This window comes from Anas acuta, chromosome 1 (genome assembly GCF_963932015.1).
Source record: "Anas acuta chromosome 1, bAnaAcu1.1, whole genome shotgun sequence".
In the NCBI taxonomy this organism is placed as follows: Eukaryota; Metazoa; Chordata; class Aves; order Anseriformes; family Anatidae; genus Anas; species Anas acuta.
Window position 1 is genome coordinate 148,288,109 of NC_088979.1, and position 12,721 is coordinate 148,300,829.

Genomic DNA, 12,721 nt, shown 5'->3' on the forward strand with positions numbered 1-12,721 from the left:
AAATGAGCCAGACTTCCCCATCATCTTTTTAACTGACTTCTTAATCTCTCTGTGGTGAAACGAATATTTCGAATGCTGAATGTCCAGATCGATTGACACGTGTAATGGGAAAATCTCGGTGAGCTGAGCTGGAGCCCAACTGCAAGGCTCAGTGCAGCCTTCAAAACCGATGCTCCGTTCTCTGTTGGTTTGGGCTCATATAAAAGCACAAAATGGTAGAAGATGCATGGTAAAATTGGGGAAAATTCAGAAGTATGGCAATTCTTCTCTTGGCATATGCAGTAATAGCCCTTTGGGATTGTATCTTCAGCAGATAATTTTGGTATTACATTTCACAACAAAAATTAACATGGATGTTGTAAGTAATTCCCCCTGTACTCGGCTCTGGTGAGGCCGCACCTCGAGTACTGTGTTCAGTTTTGGGCCCCTCGCTACAAGAAGGACATCGAGGTGCTTGAGCGGGTCCAGAGAAGGGCGACGAAGCTGGTGAGGGGCCTGGAGAACAAGTCCTACGAGGAGCAGCTGAAGGAGCTGGGCTTGTTCAGCCTGGAGAAGAGGAGGCTCAGGGCGACCTTATTGCTCTCTACGGGTACCTTAAAGGAGGCTGTAGTGAGGTGGGGGTTGGTCTGTTCTCCCACGTGGCTGGTGACAGGACGAGGGGGAATGGGCTTAAGTTGCGCCAGGGGAGTTTTAGGTTAGATGTTAGGAAGAGCTTCTTTACCAAAAGGGTTGTGAGGCATTGGAACAGGCTGCCCAGGGAGGTGGTGGAGTCACCATCCCTGGAAGTTTTTAAAAGACCTTTAGATGTAGAGCTTAGGGATATGGTTTAGTGGGGACTGTTAGTGTTAGGTCAGAGGTTGGACTCGATGATCTTGAGGTCTCTTCCAACCTAGAAATTCTGTGATTCTGTAATACAACAGAACTGGATAAATGCTTTTGTTCTGGAAACTGTATCAGAATAACACTGTCCTGTTTATGCTAAGTTGCAATAGATTGTATTTTTATATGATTGCTTTACACTGAAGAATGATCAAATTATATGTTAGAAGGTAAAAAAAAAAAAAAAAAAAAAAATGGTTAGGAAGTGGGGGGAAAAAAGGCAAGAATGCACACGTGCATCCACAATACAGCAAGTACTGAAAAAAAAAGCAAGAAAATGATCTTTGTTGTATCCATGTCAACCTTGTGTGTGTTATGCTTTAAACGGGGCTAATTACCAATGAAAAAAATTGTTCTCGCTGTTGTGATAATTTTAAATGTGGGTCATTGTGAGCAGGGTTTGTTATGGTGACGTTTAATTATACTTTACTTTTGCTCGGCTCTTTGGCCAAAGCAAACAAGGGCTCCGTTCTTTCAGAGGGAAAACAGAAATAAAGCTGACTTGCCAAAGTGACTTGCTTCATTTCAACACCCACACAGAGGTCTCGTCCCTACACACCAGTCCTCTGAAGAAAGCTGCTCCTTAATTTTGAATAAGCAGATTGCTTTTTTTTTTTTTTTTTTAAACTGTGGTTTGTTAGACCAGACTAGATAAGGCATTATATGAGTAACCATTAAATCCTAGCAATTAGGACAAATGTTGCTGATGTATGCCATGATTTGGGGGTACTTTATTTCATTTCTGCTCTTGAATCATCCTCTAATAAGTTTCTTTCCTGCTAGGATATCCGCCACTGTACGTTTTCCATTTGATAAGCTACAGCATTCAATTATAGAAAAATTACCCAAACAGTTTATTGTCTGTAATATGTGACATATTAGGGACTTCCTCAGATTGCTACAAGGGTATAAAAGGACAAGTTGAGCTAAGATAAGACACTCCAGATTTCATCCTGTCATAGGATCCCTAACCATAGGACCATATAAGCATCCCAGAGGAGGCAAATATTGCAAGCATTTCAAAAGAGTGTGATTTCTCGTAACACCAGGGAGGTGTACCTGTCTAACACTTTTAAGATAAGCTGCACAGCAGACAGCCTGTCCTGAAAGCATGCAGGTTATACAGTCTAGGTGCAAAGGAAAAGAGGGCTGTAAAACTCCTTTTCATTTGGCAGATTTCGCTTGCTGTATGGTGGGAAAAACAGTTCGCTTATCAAAGTACAGTGATACAGTGCCTTGTGCTTAGGCTAGGGGAATATCAGAAGTAAGAGGACCTTCAGGTATTGGGTCTTGTTGGGAGATGTCTGGGGGAGTCTTCAATGTTGATCCAGGCCCTACAAGCTTGCTTCTTGTGCACAGACAATACTGCTCTGGGATGAATTTATTTCCTTCTCCAGGTCTTTAGAACTGCCTGTGATGCTGCCAGGTTTTAGATATCTGGTTTTCTAAACGTTTTATCTAAATGCAGGCAGTTGGAAATTGCACGTATGCGTATATAAAACATGAAGCTGCCCTTCCCTGAGAGCAGATTTGTGTTCAGCTGTGTTATATTCTGGCCATGTGAAGTCTTCATTATAGTCAGGCTGCTTGACCTTTCCTTGATAATGGCCATCCTTTGAAATCGCAGGAGAAATTGGGAAGGCTTTAAAAGACTTACCTCCTAAGCACAAGTACTGCAGAATATTTAGTACTTAAAACTTTAAAACTTTAACTTTTCAGGCTATAATTTCTTAATTGCTTTGAGACATAGCATAGTCCTGGTACAGCAAACTCTAATAACATACGATTGCCTTAACTTTTGTTCTGCTACACAACAGTTTATGTTTCCCTGCTGGGCGTTAATTATTTTTTCCTCAGATTTCAGAAGACACTTTGGCAGCCTGATGGGACAGGGCCAAAAATTTCGGTCTCAAGCTGGGAGGTCTATACAAAGGATTGAATTCTGAACCGTAAATTTAAAATTAATTTCATGTAGAAAGACAAATATATTGTGGGTGAACTTCTACTGTAGTCTTTCTAGCAATGATGCCTCTAATTTCAGAAAGTAAATCAGTCTTGGCTGCTGCTAACTGTATGCTTTGTTCATGCTTTGTGACGCTCTTAACACAGGCTGCTGTTGAACTAATTATTGCCCAGAAAAAGGAAGCATATGCTATGTGGAAGACGCAGAGCTTGGTCCAGAGCTCCTCTCGAACTTAGTGGGAGTCTTTCTATTGATTCTGATGAAATTTTGAATCAGAACACTGGTTGGAACCGGAACACAATTTCACTTCTCATTAAAAAGCAAACCCTATGATTATTAGAATAGTAACAACAATCTTCATGCTTACACAGTTATTCAGTGTCACGATTGTAAAAAATAACAATCTTATTTCCATTCAGTCATAGAGGAGATTAGTTTGATTTCTTTCCTTGTTCTTCTTGTCTTGATGCTCAGGTTTTCCCTGAAAAGAAAATCTTTGTGGAAGTTTAAAATAAGAAGCCACTTACAGCTTTATTTAAGTTTAATAATGCAAAGTTGTTTTGCGTCAGTCCCTTGTATGAATTTTCCCCCCTTTTTTCATGAAGAATTTGTATTATTAGATAAAATTCCTCGGTTTGTGGTTTGGTTCATTTGCACTTTGATAATTTTTTTAGCTAAAATATTTTTAGGAGACACACTGATGTTCAGACTTTTTTTTTTTTTTTTTTTACATACAGGTACGATTGGATACAATCAAAGAAACAGGATAGATACTCTTATGTATCTTCTAGCCTATCCCCAAAAGCCCATGGTAAAAACAAAAACAATTGAGCTGATAGACTTTGAGAAATTGCCTGCAGGACAGAATGCCACAGTTGCTGTCATGAGCTACAGTGGTTACGATATTGAAGATGCTCTCGTCTTAAACAAGGCCTCTTTGGACAGAGGTAAGCACCATCAATTCTTTCCTACTTCTCTGCTGTGTGCTCTACTGCGTGCTTTAATCATTTTGTTGTCTCATGGTGTTATCATACAATAAATTTTATTGCTGTTACAAACAGTGCATCTCCAATTAAGAAGTTGAATTCCAAAACTGCTCTGGGTGCTTTTGTTTGTTTTCTGCATGAATAGCGATTGTAATTCCATGGTTGCAACAGTAGGGTGAAGTTGCCAACACGTGAAAAAACTCTTGAGTATGGGTATTAAAAGAACAAATGGCTAGCTTTTGACCTCAAGTCGGAAAGGATAAATGATCCCTTTTTGAAAACGTTTAGCTTACGAAAAATACAAGGTATCGGATAAAATGTTCTGTGGTGCTTGATTTTTAGATGGTTACCTGAGCCTTTCTTCATTACTAACAGGCGTCTCGTCATTATCATCTGTAATGAAAGCAATAGATGAAACGAGATTTCTGAAAGCGTTCAGGAAAGGAATGGAAGATGTGCTATTGTGTGCCATGGTGATCGTGATGCTCTGAGGGCACAGTAACAGCATTGCTTGTTTTCTGAGGGAAAATAATAGTATTGCCAAAAACAAAATCTTGCAGTATTTATTCAGAGAGAAGTTCAAAACCAAAAAAAAAAATCTGTGCAGTGTATTTTAAGTAAAAGTGCCTAAGCACCGACTGGAAGTAACTAAGTGAAATCCAAGCTTGTGCCGCTCTGGCCTGTGTCACTGCCTCCACAGATCTTCAGCGCTTTATGTAAATGCTGCAGGGGGTTAGAGGAGAGTTGCCTGAAAACTTTAGTGTCTCTCCCTTTCTCTTTCCCTCCCCCTAATAAAATCCCTTGAGAGAAGACGTAATGCAGTGAGATCAAATTGGTCGTAGTTTCGGGTGGCCAGAATCAGATTCTTCCCTGACTTTATTCTCCCCCCCCAATACTCCCTTCCTCCTAGTTGCTAGGCAGCAATACTAGTATTCCTAGACATGTATCTTTGGCATTAATGTCTGCTGCATTTAATTTATGCCTCCTTTTCTGAAAACAACAACAGGCATGATTTAAAACTAAACGTTTTCTTTTCTGGTAGACTGGTAACATTTACAGGGAGAGCTGTGGTGATTGTCAGGGCTTACTTGGCGTAATCTAAAGATATAGATGTACTGTATGTGGCCACAACCATCTCTCAAATGAACTAAGATAATGTAGGATCATTAGAAAGCCCTGCTTTTAGTTGCCTGTAATTCTAAATATGATTAAAAGTGTTAAGTATTGTAGCTAGTTGCTGCACCAGGAGAGAAATTTCCAGAGATGCTACTTTTCTGATCTAAACAAACCAACCCTATATATGTCTAATTATATATATGTGTATATGTGTGTGTGTGTGTGTATGAATTATATGTAATTTAGACTTCTTTCAAACAACAACAACAAAAAAAAGTTAGTCATGGAGTGATTATATGAAACCTTCAAGGGGCGCTTTCCTGAAAAGCTAGCCTCCATCAACCACAAATACGAGTGAAAGTTCAGGTTTCTTAGAACCACAGAAAGGAAGAGGTGCTGATCTCATCCTGTTAAAATCTCTTCTATGGTGTGTCTCCCTGTGGACCACCGAAGATAAGAAAAATGATGTGTGCACGTGTTTGCAGACATCAGAAAGGCATCAGTTCAACCTCAGAATTGGACCATAGTCCAGTGTCCTAAAAAAGAGAGCATACACGATGTGTTATGAGCTACTAGGTATCTTTGTACAATGCTTTGCGTGTTCAAGATGATGAATAATCTGACTATTACAAAAGATGTTATATTCTGTAGCTCGGCAAGTGTTTTAGCATTCTTGCTTTGTTGTGATAACATGTTGTAAAATATTTTTGAATTCCCAGGCAGATGAGTTTGTGTTATATTTTAGGTTTTGGAAGGTGTCTCGTATATAAGAATGCGAAGTGTACACTGAAGCGTTACACAAATCAGACGTTTGATAAAGTCATGGGTCCGATGTTGGACGCAGCTACCCGTAAACCAATCTGGCGCCACGAAATTCTAGATGCTGATGGTATCTGCTCTCCTGGTATGTCAAACTGCATGTTTAGTTGTGGCATGTACAAGATCTGAAGGAGAAATTAATATTCTGTTAGTGTTTGTTGTGCACCTCATTTTATACTGTTTTGTTTTTTTTTTGAAGTAGACAACATTTGAATAGAAAATTATAGAAAAATAATAGAAAATTTAAAAATGCTACTTTCTGAAAGCAGCATGACGCCAGTCTTTTGTGGTGTTGTTGCTGTATGAACTTAGTGATTTCCGTACAATATTTAATAATATAACATGGCTTACTTCCTGGACATGTTCCGTGCAGTTTGTCTTCTAGGATACTTTGTTTTAAAGCCTAGAGTGTATTTCTAACATAGGTGGCCAGATATATTTAAATGGTGTTTTCTTTCCTGTCTGTTGTAGGAGAAAAAGTAGAAAACAAGCAAGTCCTTGTGAACAAGTCTATGCCAACTGTGACTCAGACACCTCTGGAAGGAAGCAGTGTGCCTCAGCAGCCACAGTATAAAGATGTTCCAGTGACGTATGTTGCATCATACCTTTATATTTGGGGAAGGTGGTGTAGAGGAAAGACAGCCCTTTACAAGGAATCGCCCTGGTTGTATATATATGGAGAGGAATCATTTAGTTGTTTCCCAGGAGAAACCAAGGAAAGAGCAAGTACAGTGGAGCAGGGAGAGGAGTCACATATGGATGAACCACTGGAGAAACAGGAGAGAAGCAGGATGAGTGGGAGGGCAGAGGACCTGTGTGGTTAGTGAGGGTGTGCATCTCCTCCGTATTGGCTCTCACAGAAAACACCCAGAGCTCAGCCCTTTCTTTGCCAGGCAGGATGCCAAAAGATGGAGGCCTTCCTATCTCAGAGACTAATGGTCAGCTCGTTTCAGCCACTCCAAGGAAATGTCCTTTGCCAAGGCACCACTGAATGGGACGGGACAGTCAATTAAGGTTTTTCCTGTTGCGTCCTGAAAGAATGGGAAAAGGCTTCAGAGGTGTTAGATGAAAACTTGACATTAGATAATCATGAATTTTTTTTCACTGTTTTGTCGTGAATGTCCTTGGCACTTTATTAAATTACCAGAGGACAAGGCAAGCAATAGGCGCCCAGATCAGAAAGTCAGAAATAGCTTCTCTGTACTTCTCTGCAATTCATAACCAATAGAAAGCTCTAGGTTTACTCGTACAAAATGCTACTAAAGACGTGAGGCATCAATATAATTGTCAAGAGAGAAAAGAAGTAGTCCTGCCTGACAAGGACATGGATCCAGGGCTCTGAGTTTAGGCGTCATAGTTACTGGAACAACAGACAAAATAATCACCTAAATAAGTTATTGAAATCTGATATACTCTCATTCTGCAATATGTAGGCAAAAAAAAAAAAAAATGATGCCAAAAACCTGATACCATTTATTTATTTATAACTTTCCTCCCAAGGTCTCTGTATATTCTACCTCATAAAGTCAGGCAATTCCTGCAAAAGGACTCTCTAGACCTCATCTCTTTTTGTACCCCATACTGTGTTCTGCCTGTGGTTCATTTCTTCAACTGCATGTGATATTACAGCAGGATATTATGCCTTTATTTTGTTCTTAAATTCTTTCAGTATATTCCTTAGGCTCCCTCCTTCAGCTCTAACTCTCTGGTTCCACGAAAGCTACATTTTAGCCAGAAACTTAGCAATACCTAGGTTTGTAACTTGTGTTTGGCTCATAAATGTAAAACTCACGTTCTGTCTTTTTTCATTAGTTATAAAGGTGCAACTGATTCTTATATTGAAAAAGTAATGATTTCATCAAATGCAGAGGATGCTTTCTTGATCAAAATGTTGTTGAGGCAAACGAGACGTCCAGAAATTGGGGATAAATTTAGCAGTCGTCATGGGCAGAAAGGTAAGCTACATATTTAATAAAAATGAATACGTGTTGGCTATTCCTACTATATTTATCATCATGCATGTTTCCATTTATTAGTTCAGATTTGTTATGATTGACTAAAGCCATGTTGCAAACAAACTGTCCTTCGGTGAGCAGTGTTCTGTTTGTCAAGAGAAACATAGAAGACAGTGCTTTATGTTAGGAGGAGCTCCCTGCAAGTATTCCCTCCAGCACTGTGTACCCTTGATTTACCACTGGTCCTGCTCTAGTCCCAGGCTCATGGTGGCTTTGAGCATGTTGTGTTGATTCACACCGTGTTCTTGGAGCAGGACCAGGGAACTCTATGGGCAAATATGCCCTGGGTCAGGCAGCAGAGAGTTGGTCCTTGCACAAAATCTGTATGAGGATCTGAACCAGCGCAATGAAATGGAACTGTAACAAATGTCACCAGTACACAGGCAGTATCCAGCTGTAGGGCTCTCTTAAATGAAGCTTAAAACTAGAATCATCTCCAGCATATTCAGTGCATGTTTGATTGGAGGAGGAATGAAGAGTAGCTGGTTATAGAGGGACCCCAGGTGCAAGTGAGAATACACGTCTAAAGTGCTCTATGCCTGCTCTTCACTTCTTTATTCACATGTAGCCTGAAGTCAAGCTTAAAGTTCTTTCTGGATTTCTGAAGCTATGTAAGTACATAAGTATCAGTGGCAATGAGGTGGCCTGGCATAAATGAAGTGGGAGACTGCACCCGTCATCCTCATGTCTGTAGCCTCTTGGTTTGGTGATAGGACATCTACCTAGAGCAAACTCGTCAGTTGAACAGGTTCAATGGGTATGAAAGGCAATATTTGATCAAAATGTATGCTGTTACATTGCCTCGAGTTGTTTGTATTTTCAATGAAGTACAGAACACAGGCTTTCTCAGGTACATCCAGCTCTTTCCAAGACTTTTCCAGTGGTGCGGGTATTTTCCCTTGGACACATAACTTTGATTCTTGAAACTCTCTTCTAAAAAAATCCTGCCATTTTTTCTGCTGTTGTTAAGAAATAGAAACTCTTCTGATAAGCGCTGAAACATTTTTCCTGATTATATTTTCAAGATTGAAATATTTACCAATGATTGCCCAAGCAATTGGGAAACCAATACCAGTGGAAGGCTTCAAAAAAGTAAAGAAACAGTTCATTCTTGACTTTCCCTTTAAAATCCAGTCATGTTCTTGCACAACTACCGTATAGGATAGTTTCTGTAAATGAGGGGGAAGATTGTTAGCTTAAGAGGCAAACAACGAGTTGAGCAGTTGGGATGGTTCAACTGCCCCATTCCTTCCTTCTCCTTCAGGAAGATTTCCTGTGGATTCTCTCCCAAATAATTTTTAAATCTGAGACATAATGAGGATGTGAAATACTTTTAAGCTTATGACTGCTTTTATAGCAAATTCCATTTCTTTACATATTTTGAACTTCATGTAATTCGTCCTTTCACCTTATCAGTATAAATTGCAGCTAAAATGCTGCATTACATAAGCAATACTATGAGTACTCTGCATGATATTTTTTTCTCATTAGAATAAAAAGATAGCCTACACAAGATAGTAAAGAAGCTACTAGATTCATCATGACAAATACGTATTATGTGTGAAAAATGTAAGCAAATAAGATATTCTCCTAGACTGGGCTACTGATATGCACCTATTGAAACAGTTGAACAGCATTTACATGTAACTGATTTTCACACCTCTCAAAAAGAAAAAGGGTGCTCCAAAAATTGAGAACCCATTGGAGGAGAAGGGGGAAGCAGAAGTGTGACAGAAGGAAACAAGTGTCAGGCAGACTGCAATATGGCTTTAGGCAGCAGAGGACCTTATCACTAATTGGACGTAAGGCATCTCCCAGTCTAGTGAAAGCTCATTGTAGAGGTCTGGAAGGACAGACATCTCACTGAGAACTCTTGCTGATTGTCAAATGTAGAAACTACTAATAATCACTGGAGTGGAATCTCATAGTACTTTCTGTAATGTCGGGAAAGTCACAGAATATCAATAACTTCTTTTTTTTTTCCCAAAATAAAATACCTGTGGAAGTCCCATGATAATGAAAAACAACATCCTAAATGCTGTAGGGAGCTTTGAGAGCACCCACAATTTTGCTTGGCATTGTATCAGATTAGAATGGCTGATGTCCCGTGCATTTGTGCTTTGGACCTATGATGGTAATAAGCCAACAACATCAGTTATTCAGAATCCCACATGACCCTTTCAGCTTGTTTTTTTGGGGGGTAAGAGTGGGACAGTTGCAACAGTTGTGTTACATATTTTGCAGGTGTGTTTATTAGCTGTCCAGTACATCCATCTCTAATAATCTCTTGTGATCAGGGGAGAGACCTATTCAAAATTATTACATCCTTCTAGAGTCCATACCTATACTGGTAGCAGACCTTTCAGTTCATTGTCTTGTCGTACATCATAAGTATAGATGTTACAAAGAATAACAGAAAGGAGAAATGTGCTTAGGGGAGCAGATAAATATGTTAGATACCAAGAAAAAAATACTGACAATGCTGGAGGTTAGAGTTATGCAACTTCAGCGTACAGTGGAGAACTGGATACTGCCATTAATGTTGATTGCAGGCAATGATAGAACTGGACAAAAGCCATCAAAAGGAAAGGGAAAATTTCATTTGTTAGCTATTTAAAAATATAACTAGGATCATCTTTCTCTCACACCAAATCAGTGAAGGATCAGTTGTATCTGAAGAACATAGGCAAATGTGACACAAGTCATAATACTAACAGTTTAATATTTTCTATTGAGAGAATTTTTAATTAGCCTTGAATTCTCTCATCTTCCGAATGCAGTTAATTACCACTTCAAGTCTAATTTGTGAATGTTAGCTTTAAGCCTTTCACAGAGCCATTTAAACCTATGATGAGCTTAAACTAACAAGTACCTTGATTTAGTAAGAAGGAAAGCAAGCATATTTCTCTCCTTCCTGTGTTGTCAATCTTTTCTGTGAAGTAATTTTATTTTTTAGAAGGAACGTGTGAAGATAAGATTTGATTTAATGAAATAGGATAGTTTTAAAGCAATTAAATATGTGCAATATATAAGGTTGCACGAACCACAGTTCTCAAGTTCTTTTCATGGGCTTTTTCACCTATTCCAAATTGATTTGTATTCTAAAGGTACACTGTGTGACTGGGGCAGAAGGAAGTGGAGTAACAGAATCAGAAAGTGGCTGGGATACAACAGATTAAATCTCACAAACCAGCTTTAGCCTTTTGTTACAGAAGAGCCTTTCGCTACATATGCATGTAGATTTTGAAGGCCTCTGTAATAATTTAGATCTATGCCACTGCATCTGTATTTGCTACCTTATTTGTGCCCTCTCCCGTGTCAACACCATATCAGCAAGGGTCACCACTTCCTGGCCTGTCCACTGCACCCTCTTTTCATGCAAGTCCATGTTTTAAGTACACTTCTTCCAAACTGCCTCTAAAGCCTTCAGTTCAAGACCTGTTGACAAAGCACATGGTGAGGAGGAAAGTTAGGCCATCACATTGTGTCCTGAGACTCACCAGCAGATGTTTTGCTCTATCTCAATATTCATCTTCAACCAGGATGCTGCAGTAAGATCTCTGGGATTGGGACTGTGCCTTTAGTCTATAAAGCCCTTAAGCTTCTAATGTCTCAGGAACCAACGTATACCTACCAGAGAGGATGTATCTTAAGCTGGTCTTTGTTTTAACTATATTGCATCATATATTTTCTAGAAGGATAAAGAAACTTTTTTGGTTTGTTATTTTGTTTTTTTTTTTTAATCTCGCATTCATCAAGTAAATTCACTTTTCAAAGCACAGAAGGCTAAAGGATTGCTAAGCCAAAGAAGCCTCATCTGAGTTCCATACAAACTAAATTATTATATTTCCAGATTTCCTCTTGCTTTGCTACAAGTCACAATGAGGAAAAAGTTGGGCTCCTTTGATGTGAAAAAAAGCAATATATCACTTCTCTGAAAGAACATTTCTCAGTCTCTCATGTGAAAAAGGATTAACACCTCCAACAAAGGTCCTGTAGATCACAGAACTAAGCAGCAATACTGAACAGTATTCCTGAGGAGTGGAAAAACTGTATTTAAGCAAGAGATTGTTTGAACTGGCAAACAGAAGCTTTTTAATAGCTGAAGATCTAAGATAAAGGATTAAACCTTTCTGAAGTATCTGCACTTAAACAACTCTAAAGACAAGGAAGCGAGTTTAAATTCATGAAAGATGGTCTTTGTTTTCCTAAATGAACCACGTTCTCTAGTGTCAAAACAAAATCCATTCACAGCATTGTCAACGACATAAACTTCATTACAATACCGTTTCTCTACTGAAGTCTGATCTCACTTTCTATAATTTTGCTAGTTTGAGCATCTGCCTCCTGCTTGCCTGAATTTGTAGTTGAGAACAACTTTGTCCTTTCCGTGGCACTTGTACAGTGCACGTAAGCAGAGCATGTAAACTAAGATGTTCGTTTTAAATTGTTACTTGTGTCATTCTCCCACCTTCCAAGTCAGCCCTGGTGCTTTATCTCTAGTAAAACATCGGTGGGTTTGTAGGCATTAAATGGTTGAAGCGATATTAAAAAGAATTTGCTGTTATTGACTGCAGGAATGCGAGATGATTAGTATTGATTAGGCATCAGGAAAGGTAGGAATTTCTCACCGTATTTTCATCTTCAAAAGTTGAATATGAGGAAATGAGATGCCAGAATGTCATTAAAACTTCTCATACAGATTTTCCATTTATTTTTAACAAAACTGCTGCTCAGTGTGCTGTCTTAAGAAGAAGATGACAGCTTTTTTTTTTCTTTATCTCAAGCAGCAAACAGGTAACCTTCTGACCTTTTCAGTAAATCCTCAACTGAACCTCTGAAATTAGGGTGATTTAGCATTTTATGGCACAGAATAAAAATCTCTAATTCTGTTTCCAAATAGTGTATCCTGAACACACATTTTATTAAGCTCTTGACTCATT

General features: G+C 39.0%; 1 protein-coding gene across 1 annotated transcript in view; it reads left to right on the forward strand.

Moving 5' to 3' along the window:
* The window catches only part of POLR3B (RNA polymerase III subunit B), a 72,092-nt gene that overhangs the window by 41,475 nt on the left and 17,896 nt on the right, over positions 1–12,721 (forward strand). Inside the window, exons 20-23 of the mRNA XM_068664578.1 lie at positions 3,580–3,789; positions 5,690–5,848; positions 6,235–6,352; positions 7,576–7,718. Coding sequence (XP_068520679.1) covers positions 3,580–3,789; positions 5,690–5,848; positions 6,235–6,352; positions 7,576–7,718 — 630 coding nt within the window. The remainder of the gene's footprint in view (positions 1–3,579; positions 3,790–5,689; positions 5,849–6,234; positions 6,353–7,575; positions 7,719–12,721) is intronic.